This window comes from Poecilia mexicana, unplaced genomic scaffold, assembly GCF_051168715.1.
Source record: "Poecilia mexicana isolate PSO_F unplaced genomic scaffold, ASM5116871v1 scaffold_23, whole genome shotgun sequence".
NCBI lineage: Eukaryota > Metazoa > Chordata > Actinopteri > Cyprinodontiformes > Poeciliidae > Poecilia > Poecilia mexicana.
In genome coordinates, this window is record NW_028263392.1 from 3,896,247 (window position 1) to 3,916,682 (window position 20,436).

At 38.8% G+C, this 20,436-nt stretch overlaps 1 protein-coding gene across 1 annotated transcript; it reads left to right on the plus strand.

The window, feature by feature from the left end:
• The first annotated feature begins 7,790 nt into the window (after positions 1-7,790).
• LOC106929351 (protein RIC-3) lies at positions 7,791-15,100 on the plus strand. Its single transcript, XM_015006222.2, has 6 exons — positions 7,791-8,132; positions 9,699-9,913; positions 9,994-10,063; positions 10,157-10,247; positions 11,505-11,614; positions 12,236-15,100. Exons 1-6 carry the CDS (start codon positions 7,991-7,993, stop codon positions 12,586-12,588), a joined length of 981 nt encoding a protein of 326 aa, XP_014861708.2. The 5' UTR covers positions 7,791-7,990; the 3' UTR covers positions 12,589-15,100.
• Positions 15,101-20,436: the final 5,336 nt, after the last annotated feature.

Below are 20,436 nucleotides of genomic sequence, written 5' to 3' on the forward strand. Positions count from 1 at the left end.
CTCAAAATGCCCAATAAAGATTAACTTTTACATCCCGTTTTTGCAGCCTCACTGCACTTTAACCTTGTTTTGAGAGTTTTTTAGTTAAATAACAGCTTCATCATCATTACATTGTTTTTACATTACTTATTTAGATATATAGGTAACAGTCATTTTTCCTCTTAACAAGCTTTATCTATAAACAATTAAAAAAGTATTTAAAATGCTTTGATGACCAACTCATCCTTAAAAACGTGACACCACTTTAACTTTGATTGTCTGAAATAATCGGATGTTCAAGTTTTGCCACTAATTTAGCATCTTACTTTTTGAAAGTAAATTCAATTTCTTATAAACTACAAAAAAAACTACTTTTAAAGGGCATTTCAAAAACCAAAGCGGCACCAAACGTTGAAATATCAAACTTAAGCTATATCTGACAAACTTATTTGAACTGCTATTACGAAAACACCTTCGGCAAATCTTACGTTTACAACCAGGAAATCACACAAAAAATAATCATAATGTTTTATTTTTAAGATAAAAGACAATAAAAGATAATCCAAGGATGGCGGGCAGTGTCTGAAGAGCTGGTGTGAGTGATAAGTTTAAACATTCATTGACTGGGAACTAGTCAATAAATACACAAACAAGACATAAACAGTATTTCATTGTATATACAGAAGTATTCTTCTATGGAGGTGAACAATCTATAATATTGTGAGGCATGAAATTATCAGTTGGGAGGGGAAGAGAGAAAGGGGCTGCGCGCGTGCGTCCTGACTGTTCAGGAGGAAATATACCGTTGTGTCGGGTTTTTTATATGCTGCCCGCTGTAGTTCAGTCGGTTAATTCTGAGTTATTTTAGATTTCAGAAGAGAGCCAAACAAATGCAGGTCAATGCAACGGAATGGCCCTTTAATCAGAAGCATCGTGAAGCTTCACGATGACCGCTCAGTGAAGGCGCTCGTGCGCCTCCACTGAGCGCGTCGGGGCGCGTGCTGCTCCTATGAAATACACCGCGTGTGCTGTGTTATTTCAGAAATTTGAACTAATCTGACTCAAGACTATATTTTTTAGGGAGTGAAATAAGTTAAGAAAAATAGCTGATAATGTTCGGACCGAGCTGTAAAATAGAAGAATGCGCTCTCAATAGAATACAATTATTTTAAGAGTTTTCTTCTACCAATAGTAGAAAAAGTTAAACAATCAAACAAAAAAAGTCAGTGCGCTCTCATGCCTTATTTCTATTACTTAAAAAAAAACAAAAAAAAAACTTCATCACATTTAATGCATTTAAGGCTAAAAACGTCGACCCCTGTGATTTTGCGTGAATTAATTTACAAAGGTTACGAGCATTTCCCCCCTCCCCCACCAACTTATTAAAAATAAACTAAAGGAACAACGCCGCGACTATACCGTCATAAAACTGTTCTGTCATACTTTCAAAGTTTGATTAATAAATGCAGGATAAGATATAAATATATATGATAGGTTTTGATTGTAGTACTGTGGCATTAATTACCCTGCTACATAAAAAAAAACATTAATAACTGTAAAAGTTGAAGCTTTAGTATATTGTTATTATCTTAAGAACATGTCTGCGCGGTCCATACCTTCAACAAGATGCGGTTTATCCTCCACAGGAGACTCGGTGAGGTGTGTTTCTCTCCTCGGGACTCGGAGCCAACGCGGCGACTGAAGATAAACCTGTTCCTACATCCAGGAGGAGAGACTATAAAACCGTAGAGCAGCTTCCATCACGAAGTAACACCCTGCATGTTCACACCGCTTCCGATAAACGCACAACCGACATTTATGACTACTTTTAATTTAAAAGAAAATAGATACATATTTGTTTACAAAAGAAAAATGTCTGTTTCATGACTAATTTTATTTCTCAACTCTGACACCATTTATTAGCTGAAAAATATCCCAGCAGCTGATTGGTAGTTTTTTTTTGTTTTTGTTTTTTTACCGATCGGCACTCTGAAATTTTGTGTCATCTAAATGTTAACTCCCATGTGTAGAAGCGTAAATAAAACAAATATGAGCCAAACTTGAACTTTGCAGAACTGCATGCTAAATCACAAATTGTAGTGCATGGACCTCTTGTGGTGTTTTATTAGAATTTTACTTATGAAAGGCACAAATGGAGAGAGAGAAAAAGGAGTAATAATTATATATAGCCTATAATTAATGGGTGATTAGTCCGCATTGTACAATATTTTTCTATCCATAAGGTTTCTTCCTGCTCACTTAATTTATTTAACGCTGATAAGAAACCATATGGTATTTGTTCTTTTCTTAAAACCCGGACGTATATCCGTCCGGGTTATACGTCGGATAATGTAAGCCCGGAGAAGTGTCTGTGGGCATAGACATGAATACGTCTGTGGTTGTGTTGGGGGAGAGAGTGGGTGGGTCAGACCCATTTCCACAGAATATCCAACAGTTTCTCCAATAACAGGGCCACCATAAATGTCATTATATTCTAATTTTTATAAGACAAAATAAAATTTCTGGGCTTATTTAGTCCATCACAACCAGAACCTCGAGGTTCTCCGTTGTTGAGTGTCGCTGCAAATCAGCGGAGAAATGACCGCAGCTGCTGCGCTCCAGACCGTAATATGCATAATCTCTCCACTTAACTAGAACTGAACCGAATCACACATTAACGCGTTATAGACACCGACTTCCCACTGGAATGTGTCGTAAGATGCCCTTGCGGAGCTCGGGGGTAACCGTGGTGCTGTTCGTAGCTGTACTCTAATGGTCAGATCAAATTTAATTTGTGGCAGCAACAGGAAAAGGCAGTGTTTCTGTGACAGGCGGTAGTTTTCATCGTCAACCGACAGATAAAGAAACAAAAAAGAATTTGGCTAAAAATTCTAAACTTGAAGAGAGAACCCAAAATGCTTTATGTGTGCTCGTTTCGTTGTGTGTACAAAAAGCCAATGGAAGAAAACCCGCATCTCCGAAGCAACTGAGTCAGTGAAGTAGCTACATATGCTAGGGCGGGTTATTTGCGGCCATTTTTTCAAGTTGCCATCCCTCCCCGCAGCAGTCGTAGGTAGCGGTAATACAACACTGCCGCATTTAAGCTGTGATAGCTGGTGTTCCCACATATTTCATAGCCTAAAACCTCTGATGAAAGCCGGTTAGCGAGTTGCTAACATGTAAACAAATGGTGATTCCGGTTTGCGGCGGAAGTCGCGGCCATAAATTACGCAAAGCCTCATGGGGGCTAGGAATAAAGTGGGTAGAGATTATTTACTTTAATCCAGGTTATTAGTTTAAACTCCTACAGTTAAATAATTCTTAAATTCTAAAAGATATTTGAATGAAAATGTTTGTTTAAGTTATAATTGAATGTATGTATTTGGTAGGAGTTAAGCCAAATGACTTGAGACATTTTTTGTGTTTAACCAACAAATAAAATAACTTTAACTAGTTTGGCCGCGGCACTAATGGTAATATTCAACTTGCTAGAAAGTATTTGCTAATATTGGCACATCTTAGGCATAGTTGTCAATAAAAAGGCTTACATGACACATTGTCAAAACATATTTTGATGCCTTAAGATGGATTTTTAATTTTAAAAAATGCTTTTCATAAAAACAAACCATGAAACCAAACAATTCCACAAGAAACTATACAGAAATTACAAACTCTTTTACAGAAAATAATCTTGTTGTATCTGTGACCCATCATTGTACTCTATACGTCCTCCTATGCTGCCTAAAAGAAATGTCATCCTGCACTATAAATCTGTTAGTACATATGCTGCACAAGCTTCACTTTCAACCTTTCACCAAGATTTTTGTGTCAAATTCTTTCTTGAGGTCTAAAGAAAAAAAAGCATTTCTTGGAAATGCTTATCTTTTTACTGCAGCATTTCCAAGAAATAAGCATTTCTGTAAAGGGAATCTGTTGTGTGGTTTTGTTCAACAGGTCCCACCTGTAAAGCAGCAGGCCAAAGGGGTCGGTTAATAAGTTTAGTCGGGTGTAGTAAAATGGAAATGGAGATAAAGGAAGATGCATAAACGTAAAGGGACGCGTCCAATGTATGTATTTATGGAGTTAGGTCTTCTCCACTTGGAAATCACGCTGGAAGCTGAATATTTAATAAGAGGAGTATTTGTATTTGTTGTCACAAACACGTAGAAAACTTTTATTAAGACACTTTCTCTTTCTGACAAAGGTCAGAGTCCCTTTATCAGTTTCTGATAATCACACTTTGCCTAAAACAAACTATCTTCAAGGACATCCCAGGTTTTCTCATGTTGGAGGTTTCACTTTGCTATTTTTGATATATACAGAAGGCAGAAGCAAACTGAAAGTTGCACACTAATGTCTTACTGTTGAAAGAACCTAATGGATAACCAGATCTCCCCGTTTAGTGCCTCATGTGCCGACTGCAAATGTCAGTGTATCTTACTGATTGTATGTGAGACAAACACGAAAAAGAGAGTACTTGCAAAGTGTAATTGTTTTATTTTATAGTTGAAACACATCACTGATAGAGAAACATCTGTTTTCACACAAAGTCAGAAGGGTAAGTCATTACAAAATTATGATTAGAGATTGTTTTAATCTTTATACACAGAGCCATCTGCAAACAAAGCTTATCAGGAAGGACTATATATATGTACGAGCTATAAGACACGATGGCAAAGGTTTAGTGATCCCTTTCAGTCGTGGCACCTGGGCTGTAAAAGTTAACTGTAATTGCTTAACAATATGCTAGCAAAAAAAATTAAAATAAAATAAAAAATAGTTCTCCCAGTTCTATACCAAAAGTACAAGCTGTTCAATAACAGGGTGTACTTAGTTTCTCGGAGACGGCTTTTCTGTTTCGACTTGTGAAATAATCCGTTGTGTGGTTTTGTTCAACAGGTCCCATTTGCAGTTTATCACACAAGTCATGTAGGCAAAATAACAAAAGGGAAAATGTGGGTATAGATGTATAAAGCTGATGGAGACAAAAAACAAAAGATTTGTACCAGCAAGTTTTCAACAAAGTGCTGCCTCATCCGTTCCACACAGTTTAGGGTCGTAAAAGAATATTAAAAAGTTCGCAAAATAGTTGAAAGGTTATGAATACTTCATCGAGGCTGAAGGTACTCCTCTTGCTTCACCTTGTGGTACTTTTTCCATCCCGTACTTCCTGAAATCTCTGTTGAAATAAATTCAGGTTGAAAGTATAGAAATTATCCTAAAAATAGCCTTCACTTTAAAAAAGAAAATGTAAATTCTATGGTAAAACACAGTAGAATTATGGGTAAAGTTTTTTTTTCTTTCACTGCTGGATGGCCTTGCTATTGGTGATTATTAAGGCTAAAATGTTTTAAGAGTAACATGAAAACAACTTAGAAAATTAATGCACAAATATAAAACAAACAAACTATTGTTTTCACTGATTTAATTTCTTCATGGTAACTTCAACAGTTTTGTATTGTTTTACATTTAGCTAATTTTTCCTGTCACAATTTGACAGTTATTGCTGTTAAACATACAGATATTTTTCAGTGTTGTAATCATGATGAAAATATTTAAACCACTGTAAACGTTTTATGAATTTTTCTCCGAACAACGTTCGGGTGCCAGACAAACAACAGAATCATCATCCTTGTCATTTATTGATCTTTTTCAACAACCATAAACTCCTCAAAAGTTTTTTGTTAAAGGATTTCTGTACATGAGTACCACCATGTTGTCCTCGGCTCATTCAGAGAAAGAGTGCAAGCGTATAAAGGGGAGGAGTGTATAAAAGTTTGTTGGGTTCAACAAGTTTCCACGGGTTCAGGAAGAGAATGGTCACTTGTTTGCTGAGCCATCCTTAACTGTCAAAGCTGATACCCTGATAACACCATCCCTGTTTTTACAACCTTATCTTGTCCTCCTACCATATTGGGCTGTAGCTACAGGTTTAATTATTATTCACACTTCCTTTATTATCCCTTGTTAAAACACGAAGCGGTGGAGCTAAACCAGTCCACTGTAACAAAAATCAATGATGAACCAAAAGTGAAAATTTCAGTAGTTTTCAACATGTTGCTGCATTATCAACAGAATAATTTAGTACAAGATAAAGTCTGAGATCCCATCAACCAGTTTAATCAGCAGATCCAATAAAAAGAACCAGACGTGCCTGGAATTCTTAGCTATAGTGTTAGCAATGGTTTGCCACACTGAAAAAAGAGAACAAGTGATCCAACAACAACAAAAAATAGAGTTAATTGACATAATATATTTATTTCTTAAAATCTGGTTCATTGCTATAGAATTTCTTAAAATGATCTTAAGAAGACAAATCATTCAGTAATGTGTTTTTGTTTTGTTCTTATCAGTTGGAAACAGTAAAAATAGGCAGAGAGACATGTCTGTTGGAGCGTTTGAGTCTTTTACACATTGCCTGCTGTGTAGAAAAACCACCAACAACAAAAATATTAGATAGTCATAGAAAACAGAAACGACTGTAGCAGTTGCCTCTATAGAGGAATGTTGTATTTGACATACAAGTTAATGATGTCAAAGATGGTTCATGGTGATCTACGTTTGGGCAAAGGGAAATAAAGGCAGAATAACTAATATAACTCATATGATACCTAAAATAAAACTAATCTGGATCAGTTCCAAGCGCTAATTAATACAGCATCTCAGACCAAAACCCGACAGCCTTATAATTTTGCTTCCAAAACACCCAAGCACAGGCACGCGCGCATAGACCCACCCACGCACGCACACACACACACACACACACACACACACACACACACACACACACACACACACACACACACACACACACACACACACACACACACACACACTTTACCAGCCATTCACTTGTACTTATATATATAATTAATGAGTGATTAGTCCGCATCGTACAACATTTCTGTCAGCTGTCTAGAGTATCACACGACTTTTTTTATTTACCCATCACTTGTTTTAATTCCCTCCATTGTGAATTTAAGGTTTTTTCCTTTTTTTGGTCAGCAGAGGGCAGTCTCCTGTAGTGTGATAAAGCGCTATGGTAACAACAAGCAAAAGAACATGTTGATCCACCGACTCCGGATGTCTAAGAGTCACACCTTCAAATTAAAATAATATTTTGTGCTGACTTTTCTTTCTTAATTAGATTTACTTAAGTTTATTGGTTTTACTTGTTTTTTTTAAGCAATATGTCATAAACAATACATAAAAATAGTCTTCATGTTTTGATATCTTCAAATTTTAAAACGTTCTATCTATCTATCTATCTATCTATCTATCTATCTATCTATCTATCTATCTATCTATCTATCTATCTATCTATCTATCTATCGATAAGATGATTTTTAGTTGAATCATTAAAATTTTGGAGTGGCCGAACCAAATTTACGACTTGAATCTGATCAAGAACCTTTGTCAGTAAGAAATAAGGTGATAACACGGCTTGGAAATCGTCAGAGACACTCTGTCAAAATACCATGGAAGCATGCAAATAGTTCATAAAGACTAAAAGAAGGGTTTAATTGATATGTCAATAAAGATTTTTCTGTTTATTGAAACTTGTATATTAGGTATCTGACGTTTTCCGACGTGTCCTGAAATGCCTTTCTCATTTCCTTTCAGAAAACAGGTTCTTGTTGAATGAACTAGTAAACATTTGAAACCAAAATCTGTCATTGGTATAATTTTGAATTTAAGTTTAAATAAACGGATGCAAGTATGCCGTCTTCAAAATTCTGTCCATATTTAAAGATTTGTTTTGAAGCAAAAGCTTTTATTGTGAAGGTTCCCAATCCGGAAGTAATCGTGTAAGCAACAGAGCGCAGCTGTTTTGGTGTTAGAGTTGCAAGAGGCAGCTTCCGTCGCCTACTTCTCTCATAACTCCAGTTTATATCTGATTCCAGACGCATTCTCACCGCTTAGTTGCTCTTTACTGGCTGCTAGCGCTGTTTGCTGCTGTTTGTGCCCGGTGTTCGGCGCTGTTCCTCGGCTATTTTCCCCAGCAGCAGGGATGGTACTGTCAACATCTCAACAAGTCGCCCTGGCGTTCACGGCGGTGCTCTTCACGTTTGTCGTCCTGCCGAGGTTGTTCGGTGTCGGTGGGGGGACAGCGGCGAAGGAAACCAAATCTGACCTTCGCTACAACAGAAAAGGTGACGAGTTCCTGTTCTGGCTTGTGTGTGTTTCCCACCAGGCCGCTGGTGTCCTGTGTATGTGTGCGTGTGTTCCCGTCCGTGGCCTGTGTGTGGTTGTCGCGTTTTTCCTCAGGAACGGCCAGGCTTTTACCTGAATAGAAAATATTGTGCCAAAAATACGGTTATTGTGTTAAAAGGAAGGAAATGTAACAAAAAGTGCAGCATTATAATATTTTCATAGGAAATTGGATTTTAAATCTAGTTGAACTTGAAGTGTGTTCATGAGGATATCTGAATACTTGCTGAACTTTATATCCGGGTGGCTGCTGTCCATGGTTCTGATAACTTTATTAGTTTTAAACGATTAAATATCCAAACAGGATGCCTTAAAATAGTTATTAAACTTAGGAAAAACATGTTCAGTTAGCTATCAAGGTTTTTTCTGTTTTGTTTTTTTTTACTTATAGCATTTAAAAAAGTCTAGTGTAGATGTGAGTGAAGATTTGATCATTTTATAGGAATATTAGCATCAAACCAATTTATGACCCACACAAAAAGTAAAGCAATTATGCTATTTAGGGAATACAACTAAAGTTGGATTTGATATCGGTTTCATTTTAGAATTTTAGGCTATTCGGCGGGGGAGGGGTTATATTAGTGTGAAATGTAAAAAATTAACTTTCTAATTCAATTAGGATTTTACTTATGGGTGGCAGTTTAAAAGAGGCTGAATACAAATGTGTGAACGTTTTCCTTCTTTTCATAAATATACACACCTTTGTGTTGCTCTGTCACAAAATCCCAGTAAATTGTAACAGAATGACAAAATGGCATCTAAAATTGTCCGTGTTGAGTGTGAAGCTCCTCCATTTTGCTCTTCTCTTTGCCAGTTGTGGGGCAGCTACTCAGATGAAGAACACCATGAATAATTCAATAAATGTGGCATTAGCGGCAAGAATCTGTTGCACTTGGCATCATTGTCATGAGAATGTCTTCTTTGCGCACTTTAACCCTCTTTACACATATCCAGTGTGGTTTGTTTACAGCTTATGCAGGTTTTATGGAGCATGTTTGGTTTCTATCTGCAGCTTACAGCGCTGTAATGGCTGCTTCCAGCAGTGTAATGTAAAGTAAAAGTAGATTCATGACCCCAACCCATTAAACTGAGTGGATTAGTGCAATCTCACAAAGTCTTTCATTTCCTTTTCCGTTTAACATCCCAAATGGTCGCCATCTTGTTTTCAGCTGAGGAATAAAATGAATGGAATGAAAATTTGACCAATTGCGTGTATTTCTTTCTTTATTTTTGGACAAGAAAGAGAAAACAGACTTCCAAGATGGTAGACAGAGATGGTTGTTTTTTTTTTTAATTCTCAAACATAAAACTTAGAAATTAAAGGTATTCATCAAAGCAATTGATGTTTGCTGGTGCTTTTAGAAACCAAAAATGTTCCAAACTCTTCGTTTTGATGCATCTAATGGATCTGCAGGCAGATTTACCAGTACGACCCTAATTCCTTTTATCGGGGTTCTTGGCACAGTCAGATTCATGCCCCTCCTTTCCCCATTTCCATGACGCTGCAGGTCCAGGCCCTGGAGCATCCAGGGGCCAGCCCATCAATGTGAGCCCCCCCGACTCCCACCAGAGCGCCGACAACATCCAGCAGATGAAGAAGCGCCTGGAGCAGGAGATGAAGAGCGACAAGTACAAGTCCAACAACAACAAAGGCTACGTGTTCACCCTGATGCCCCTCTACGCCATCGGAGTGGGCGTGTTTGCGGCATATAAGTTTCTGAAGGTAGCCACTTTACGTCATACTTTACCACTCTGAAACGTAATTACTGAATTCGAAATGTTTTATTTCCTTCTCTGTCACAGATCAAGTCTTCAGATAACAAAACACAAAAGGATAAGTTTGCTAAAGGGGCCAAAAAGTCAGCGGAGGCAGGTGTGTTTTCCTCTTTGCCTTTGTTCGGACTGCGGCCGCACACATTTGGTTGCGGTTGACTTGTATTCCTGTCTTGTTTGTTTTTTGACACAGAGAACCAGTTAAATGAACTGGAACAAAGGCTGGCGCAGACGGAGAGGATGCTCAACTCCATCCTCACCCAGCTGGACCCGCTCACTAACTGGTCAGGTTTCCTCACACAGAAGTGTCTGCTGTTTAAATAAAAATAAAGCAGTTGTGTTAATGTTAATTATTCTCCTCTGTTCTATGGTAGAGTTAGGTCAGAGGTGTCCAAACTGCTGTTCTTGAATTTTGCGTGGCCAAAGTTTAATAATAAGCAAATTTGTCACTTATTACTGTTTAAACTTTACCTTTAATAACATAAAGTGACCTAATTTTTAAAGTGCAATCAGTAATACTTTTATAGCAAATTTATATCAGTAATGATTTCTTGGTTAATGTCAAGATGTCACAACAAAGACATTTTCAATAATGTCAACTTTGTATTAAAAGTGTCATAATTTACCGAATGACGCTTTATGACAACAGTCATAAATATTCATGAAGGCTTATTCATGTTCATGACAGGTGTTATGTCAGTCTTATTCACCCCCCTTCAAATAAAGTGTTACCTTTTTTTTTTTTTTTTAAATGCAGATATTCATTACATTTGCTTCAATGCAGCCAGAGTTTATAAAGAAGGTTCTCGGGGAGAGGAGGGGCATGAATCTGACTTTGTCAATATTCTGCTAATGTCGAAAAATCGCAATTTCACAATTGCAGAGTTTCCAGTAAATTAGAAATGCAATTAAAATCACAACTGAATTGAGTTTAACGTGATAAGTCTTTAGAAAACATGGAGCACCATCATCCCCCCACCATTTCCTGTCGTCATCTTCATCATTTCTGTCAGTAGTAACATCACTACTGTTGATCATGTGATTCGTTTGATGTGAAAGTGTTTTGGTAAATGCGCTAATTTCAATATAGTTGAAAAACCATCTCATCTGAGTGCAAAAACTTTATCAAAAAACATCTTTTTTTTTTTTTTAAATTGACGTTTCCATTAAGGAAAATTATTTTCCTAATTCCAATTTGCTCAATTATATGACTAATAGAAACGCAGGTGCTGCTATGGTTGCTCGAAATGGACTAAAAACACTTTTTACACCAGAAAAACGTTAGAAGACTGGAATCAGAAAAAGACAATTCTGATGTAGAAAATAAACAATAGTTTATTTTCTACAAAAATAAGAATGGTTTGTCATAGAAATATTTGATGATTAAGGTACAGTCAGGCCAAAATCCTGATGCCAGACCAATCAATTAGTGCACATTAACAATAGTTTCCTGTTGCACATTCACCTCTACACATTTGAGTAGATTGTATAATCTCAGATTTCACTGTAATTCCGCGTTTCTGTCCCGTTTTCCTCCGTAGCGTGAAATCCGTTGCCCAGGAGCAGAAGAACGAGATCATGTCTCAGCTGCAGACCATCCGCTACCTGATGAAGAAGAGAGGAATGGACTGTCCGCCGCTGAGCGCCAACGGTGGGCTGGCAGAGCGGGCTCTGGGTTTCTGTGGGGTCTCCACACGAAGAATCACTCACACAAATCTGTGTGTTTTAAAGTCTGAGCGATGGATAGTAAAATATTTTTTTATTCTGCTTTAAGATACCCAAATCAAATGACTGGCTCCCCACCAGGCCTCTATATAACTCAATAGTGAACTAAAGAGGGAATTTGGCCATTAAATCATATTTATTGAAGCAGAGATGCATGTAAAAGCTGGAAGTCAGTGGATGTTGAAGACTGCCAGTGTAAAATCCATAGAAATTAGGAGTTGTGCTGTAATGTGAAAAAATACTTTAAGAAATCAGAACTGTAACAAAAGTGTATGTCCATCATCACCTAAAACAAGTCTTCACACTGGTTTCCTCATCGACTCGGCCTCACCGTTCCATTTCTTGACCATCGTTTTTGAATTCCCAGCCCCAGCAGCCCTTCGCTTTGAATCTCCCTTGGAGTCGGTTTTGCATGAGAGGCAACATATCTGACGGTGATGGTCGGGGAGATTTGCAAGAATCGATGGAGCCCAGACTTCTGTGTTACACCTGCTTTACATGGAAGCCTTGTGGTCATGAGGCGCTAAAATCCTGTTCTGTGTTTCAGACATTTCCCGCGGCCGGAACCTAGACGAGCTGATCGAGTCTATCGGAGCCAGCCAGACCCCCATGGCGGTGGACGCGCAGCCCTCCCCTGACTCCCTGGAGGCTCCAAAGGAAGCTGCTGACGGCAGGGATGAGGCGGCGGCGCAGGGCGAGAACACAATGGAGCTCCGACCGGAAGAGTCTGCTGAAGAAGAAGAGGAGGAGAAGGAAGAAGAAGAAGAAGCAGAGGCGGATGATAAAGGGGAAGACAAGGTGGAAGATTCAGAGTGTTCTTCATCATGCGAGACAAACAATGAGCAGGTGTGTTCAGAGCAGCCTGGAACCGGCCTCAGGAGGCGCAACAGGCCTGAATGAACTCTCCACCAGGAGGCAGCGATGTGACAGTTTACTAGGAATATTTATTATCTGAAAGGCTTCCACGGCTCACACAGTCATGACATAAAACGTAAACCTAAAACGGATCTGTTTGCATGTTCCGGTCGCAAAGGACAGCAAAGAGCTGCTGCTGGAGGATGCTAAGCTACGCTAGGCTAGCTAGAGATAAAATGCGTTTCTAGATCTCAGTGTTCTCCAGGCGAATAACAAAACATTTGAATGTAATCAAAAAGATAATTTGGTAAAACAAAACAAAAAGATTCATTTACACGCAATGGTACATTTAAAGGGTTTATTTTTGTTTGTTTTGGGGATTGTGGCTTCCAACTAATGAAAACCTGAAATACAGCTAATTATCAGATAAAAATTTTTTCTTAGAGCCAGCTGAAAACGCACAAATAAGAAAAACCTGGTAAAAGCGCACACAGGGTCAGTGCAACCCCCGCCTGACCGCGCACCGGGTAAATGTTATCTTAAGACTGCAGGAGGGTTAAAAGGTCACGTGCCTCTTTGTTGTTTTTTCCTACAGTTTTTCATTCCACTCAACCTTCCAATGATGCACTTTGTACAGCCTGTAAGATATTTACCGGCATTTGTTGTTTAGTGCAGAATTAAGCGGAGTTTCCTTTAGAGAGGATACACTCTCAAAGAACCTTGAATTATGAGTCACAACAGTTAATTTCCTTTTGGGATCAGTGTGGTGGTCCGGCTGAGACGTTTCCATGACAACGCAGCAGCATAATCTTTTTCAAATATTGCATTGATTTTATTTAATTAGAGCAGGTGGAATGACGATGAAGTTGGCAGCAGCTGGACACCATAATCGGCAAAATGAATCGGGCACTTTTTAAAGATATTCCGACCTGAGATGCACCTGGTACTGTAATAAGACCTGCAATGCAGACTATATTTCACAGACATCACTATTTATCTAAAGATATTAACACCTGTGTGTTTTTGAGAACCTTTTTCTCCATGAAACAGAAAAGGGCAGAGAGGGGTTTTAAAGGTTTATAGAGCAGCATTTGTTAGTCCGTGTGAAGGCATGCAGACAGAGCCGCTTCAACTTCTCACTTTTGTCACCTCTTGTCATCCGTTTTCTTTTCACATCTGTCTGAATGTTGAAGCCAAACTGTTATGCAGAAGCTTAGTGTTTCCTTGCCTCGTTGAACACTTCTCAGCTCCCACAGCAGCAGCCTAACCCTGCAGACAGACACCCAAGATGTACAGAAGTACGAGTAATGCAGCCCTCCCCCAGCCTGTTGCTGTCCGCTAGCTGAAAGAAGGATCCTACGCCTTTCAATGAATTTGTTTTCTCTTTTATCACATTTTAGATACTTTATTTTTCCCCCCTGAAGAGACTGATGCTGCTGGATGTTGTTTAGATTGCAATCCTATAAAGAAGTGAACTTTAGCTTGTGGTGCGATGGACGTCCAGCGTTACTGCATGGCGTTTCCTTTAGTTTCTATGTTCACAGTGTAACTGCATGAACCGACAATCATTTAATCTGCTACAGACACACAGTGTCACGTCTTCTTTAAACTCCTATTTACAACAGTTACCACTCTGCCTTAGCATCCCATTATAATTATTGTTGTTATGAGAAAGAATACACTAATATACAGCGCCATATTAGGACCATTGCAGTGGGGGAGTAAGGGCACATTTTTGCCGATAAATCTCAAATATTCTAGAAAAAAACAGGGTAAATTCTGAGTTTGAAAAGTCCAAAGTTAGAAATTTTCTTGGCAAAAAATGTGGAAATGTTCAGAGATTAATAACAAAACTAGGAAATTTTCAACTCTTCAAATTTTGACTTTTCAAAATTCAAAATTTTATCTGTTGAAACTCATTCTCACATTTTTATCCTTTCAAACTGAATTTTCCTTTTTTTTAATAAAAAACATTGAAACTTGGATAATTTTCAAATGTTAAAAATGTTTGACTTTTGAAACTCAGAAATTTCCTAGTTTTTTTTCCTAGAAAATGTCTAAGATTAATCTCGAAGTGTTTTTGGCAGACATTATGTTTTTTTCTATCTACAATGGCCCTAATATGCTACACAAAATAACACTTATTTGTTTATTTATTTATTTTTTAAAGTGAGCATGAGTGACTATACTTATTGATTTCAGCTGCCTGGATTAGCCTTGTTGCTGAATCAGATGTCAAAATCTGTTGGATTGTGTTGAATTGAACACGGATTAACAGGTTTAACTTTTTTTTTTTTTTTTTTTTTTTTTTGTTCATTACAATTGAATATTAAAACCAAAGCATTTTATTCCTGAGCTGTCCAGCCCTGGGCCGGGTGGCGTATTCAGAAAGCTGATCTTTTACAGCTTACAAAGAAGATGTTTGCCTTATTTCGTCACTGTTTTCATCCCTTATTTCCTATGTGTGCATTGTTAAAGCCTATGATGATTGTTCCATGTTTGGGCTGAGCGGACAAACTCAGCTTGCCTTGGTAGGAAATAAAATTGTAAAACAAAACTTGATCTCCATCATATTAAGAGGCTGAAATATGTCAGGGATGCTATTTAAAACGAAAAACTGTTTGAGTTTGCTGGGAGCTGTGGTAGTTATAGTCTTAACCGATACCAGGAGGAAGGATCTATGACGGTTCCCCTTTGCGCACATAAGATGCAACGGTCCGTCACTGAAGGAGCTCTTCAGTTCAATAGCTTCATGTATGACTGGTCTCTAAAAACTGGAACACCTGCCTGAAAATCGGCATGAAGAATGCGCCAATGATTAAGTTGTCCACCAGGTGGCAGTCTCACACCATTTCCCAGTTCTCGCACTCCGTCACAACCTCTAAAGAGACAGGATACAAGAAACCAAAGAAATGAATCGGACTTACGGTATGGGGTAAGTAAAATTGCCGTGTGTCCATTAAACAAATGTTTAATGGACACACAAATACGTTTCATCTCAACTATCCGCTACTTTGTGTTGATTACTCCACTAAAATTAAATGAAGTTGAGATGCATTCATGATAGCATACCTGCAGATGGCGCCAGAGCAACATGCCCAAAGCTGGAGCCACAAGGTTAAATTAGAAACGTTTTCTACTGGGAAGCTTTGGCCTACTTCTGTGAGCAACATCGTATTAATAAATACATATTTTTTTATTTACATTGTGAGGGAAATGGGTCGAAGAGAGAATTATTAAACAAGCGAGATGGGGCAAATCAGGAAGTAAAGCTTCCCTCTGTTCAGTAGAACAAGGTATTTGGAGGAACTTCTCTAAAGCGTCTTTGCAAATTAAACCACCTCTTCTAATCATAGCTCATAATTAGACCATGCTGAATTTGTTATTGTCTTCCTTTCATGTAGCATCAGAAAAAAGATAGGGGATTTAGCGCAAATTAGCTTGGCTCTCTCAATTATAAAAGCAACATTTAATCAGCTTACTCGCGTTCCGTTGGGATTCCCGCCCGATTCCGTCCAACGGCTCGCGGTGAGCACGAGACGGAATATTTTACGAGCCGCACAGCTATTACGAATGGGGACTGGAGTCATTTAAAAGGAGATGTCCACAGACTGCAGATGACCTCATTCCCAGAGCATGCTCCCTTCAGGGTCATGCAGGACTTCTAAACGCACCAAAGTGATCCCGGGAGTGTTGTGGCATTTATAGCGCATAAGTGGTTTTTATTGGCACCGTTTACGTTCCCATGTACTGTTGATTTTACACGACTATAGCTCCTTCTGTGCCAGGCTTTTCCCATACTCTTAACGTCTTTGTGCAATAATGTGCAAAAGGTTTAAAGCATCCCCAAGTTTTTGTATTTTACTGTAAGGAACAGATTCTTACAATCAATCCAGAGGTGCCAAAGAATCAGGATACAATATGAATCGTCATACTTCCAACCAACTTGATCATTTGATAACTTCCTTAGACACAAGACAAGAAGAGAGCAGGTGCGCTTCGATTTTAAGTTTTCCTTTCATTTTCTCAGTTCTTTCAACATGAGACGGACAACTCAGTGTGATTTTGGCAGGAACTGCATGAAGACAACAGAATTGACATTTTATTTATCAGGAACATGAGGAAGAAGACCATTGTCTTCTGAGACTTGGCATCATGGGACTGTCACTGAAACAGTTGAGAACTCATCCAAACAAACGTGTAGTTATATGAAGAGACGGTTGTCATACCTGGATGTGTCTCGTCTTGATTTGTTTGTTCGGAGACTGCTGGGTTCCTTTCATTCCCTCTCAAAGGCCGGCAAAAATAGCATCTCTTACTCAAAGTGAAAAAGTAAGCTGTTTTCTTGCCTTTATTTGAAGAGACAACTGAAATTGCAGAGGTTTTATTTTAGGTTTTAAACAAAGGAGTGTCTTTTTGTGTCCTGGTTGTCTTCAGAGTCAGCGGGTTTGTGGAAAGCAAACAGAACAGAACTGAAGGTTCTGACAGAGAACTCGGCCAATATCTCCTTTTTTTTAAATGTAATACAATGTGATTCAGTCATGTTCTTGCTGTTTCTGGACCAGTGCTCTCGTTTCGTTGCTCAGTCTTTCTCTATATTGACTTGCAAAATCATTCATCTCGAAATTGACATTTTTTGCCCATCCTTCTTTGCATGAAAGGTCAAACTCGGTCAGGTGGGACAGAGAGGATCTGTCAATGCCAGTTTTCAAGACTTGGTACAGATTCTCCATTTGATTTAGGTCTAGACTTTAGCTAGACCATTCTAACGCATCAATTTCCATATAACCCTTTTTCATTGTGGCTCTAATTGTCTTCTGCAACTCCAAACAGTTTTTTTTCTAAGGTAAACTTTCTATTTCATGCTAAAGAAAATCATCTCACACCATGACGTTGCCATCACCCTGTAACACAACAGGGGATGTGTATTTAGTCAGCTTACCAATTAGGTTCTGATGGCTTTAGTGTGTTTTATTTAGAGGTATCCAATTAAAAGATTCTGAAAACATAGGAACACCATGTTTTGAATATTTTTGTTTTGAGAAAACAGTATGCTCTGTTCTGGCCTCAATAAGCTGTGAGCATAATTTGTCCTTTTTAGTACATTTAAAAAAAAAAAAAAACATAATGAAGCTAGATTTTTCTCTCCCAGAATCTGTTGCACACGACCAGTTAAAGTAATCCCCCATTTCTGGAAAATGTCCCTATGGAAACAAACCAAGGCTGTGCTTCTGGCCTCCATCTCCCCCTGGGACTGATCCTGTCAGGCGAAATGAACCGGGCAAGGACTTTCCATCGGACGCTTTCTTTCCTTCTCCTTTTTTGTGCCCTCCAGTTCCTGATAAAGATCAGCAATCTGGCTGCTCTATTTTTAGTCATGATATTATGAGGAGGGAGAGAAGAACCCGGGATGCTGTTTCCTACCTGCATCATTCAGAACACTGACGGGCTGTTTATAGGCAACGACTGTCCTGGACCACTGTCGTCCCCCGTGCTCCAAGTTAAATGACCTCATTAGTGAAACATTAAAAGGGACTCTTCATCACACATGGAGTTTTTCACCAGCTCAACCTCATGTTGAAGCAAAATTGAAATCAGTGTATTGTAGAAAGTCATCACCCCTGTATTTGCTGTTAGCTGACATCTCCTCTGTTGGCCATTTGGGTATTGGTTGAGTACCTTAGTGTTGGAGTTCTTCCCTCTTGGGAAGCAGGAAGGTTCTGATGAGGGCTTGTTTTGGGTCAGAGGCACAAATAACTTCAGGCTATATGAACTTCTCAATTTTCAAGGTGTCCCTTAAGGGAATTCATCCAAGTTTCCAGGGGAGTTTGGCGCCAATGTGTGTTGAGAGAGTTATCTAGAAGGCTGAGATTGGGGAACCAACTTTTCTAATCGATTTTGTTTTTGGATGTCTGTGCTACGAGTGAGCTTTTTTTTTATAGAAATGTTTGAGCAACGATCATCCAAAGGGTTCACAGTGCCAATTCTAAATCAAGAATTTATTTATGACTTTTATTCCTAGACCTTGGCAATAATAATCTTTTCTTCATCCTTAGGGACATTTTGAACAGAGACTCAAAATGCCCAATGTTCATGAACTATGTTGTGATTGCAGCTTCCACTGTCTGTGATCTGAAGATTGTTGGTGCTTCTATAGTGGCAGCAACACAAACTCCTGGTTAAGAGATCCATAAGATCTCTTAAGATCTTAAGGATAAAGTGATGCCATTCACAGACATGTTTGCTTTTCATGCTGTTTTCACACCTAATAGTCTGGCAGACTCAGTTTGATTTCGGACTGCGGGTTGAATATGTAACAGACGGCGGGGGAGGAAATGAGAGGGGAGAAGAACTAACCTAAAAGGGGGCGCCATCATACGGGATATTTACGGGAAAATAATAATATGGGAGCACAGCAGGACGGAGATAAAAAAACGGTATCTTCCCAGCCAAAACGGGAGACTCGGCAGGTATATATTTACCCAGAATGCACTGCGCTATAGTCCAGGCTGGTGTGAATGCACCTAAAGTCTAGGTAAAATCAGTAAATTTGCTACTGCTGGGATTTTTATTATTATTTCCTTGTTAAAGTGACCAGAAGACCTTTCTTCTGTAATTTTCACTAATGAAAGATCAATGATAGACTATTTTTTGCTCCCAGTTAAAATCATTGCCGAAAAATGTCACTATTACTGGAACAGCCTTTTAAATCCACCAGATGAATCTCTAAAATAATTGGACAGATTCTGTGTTTGTTTGCTTCGTCCAGTTTCAATGCAGTTGATGGGGTCTAAAAAGTTGGAGTCAGACCCCCTCTGTCACACTGCTGAGCAGAGACAATGGTGTGGTTACACCTTTCAAATTTAGAAGAAAGACATTGAAATGCAGAAAGATTGCCTCTATGCAATCTTGGGGTAATTAGGTCACTCAGAGGTTGCAGTTCTACAAACAGGTCTTGCATCAGGGGATAATGACGCATGTAATCATGGGAAAAATTACCCGCGGGGTGTCTTCTCGTTGATTGAGCTGTGCTCAGATTCCCTGAAGATGTTCCTCTTCCCTCCTCTCACACTGTGGTGGCTGTCAGACGACGGGCCTTCTGGCTGACGGCTGCTTCGTGGCTCCTTACGGCAAAATCTGTCAGCTGATGACTGGGAGTGCTTGGCTGTCTCGCTGATAGGAACCACCTGCTACTATCTATAGCAACTGAGGATTGATGAGTCACATGGAGTTTGATGAAAAGGATCAAAATGGTGAAAGAAACGCTCAATCAAACCAATCCAACCCAATGTGAGAAGTAATTGTACCCTTTGGTAAATCCTGGTTGAACTGATTAGGCTCAGGAGCTAAACTTAATCTGATCAAATCTGCGTCCCGGCTTGCTTTTAGAACAGAATGTATTATCAAGAAATTGCATAGACAAGACTTGTCAGACAACATGAAGTAGGTTGTTAGGTCTCAAAAAGCAACTCATAGTGCCATTTTTTGAGGATTAAATGTTTTTAAAAAAAGGCACTAGGACTTCAGCAAATAGCATTTAGAGACATTATACACCAATAGACACAAGATGGAACTTTCCCAGGAGCACATTTAAGACTCATCCAAGGGGTCACCGAAGAACCCAGACCATCTAAAGCACTGCAGACCTCCTTTATATCACGTAAGGTCAGGGTTCATGATTTAACTATGAAAGAACAACTGGGGGAAAATGACTTGGTACAGTTTTGAGGCCAGAACTACAGTAAGGCAAAAAGAAAACAAAGGCAAAGGTCTTACACGTTCACCCCTCGACCTCCCCCCCCAAAAAAATTATTTAACTTTAGTCAAATCATTCTCACGATGATCCTATGATTTAAATGTACCATCAGTAGGATGCACTTTTGATGTTTATTC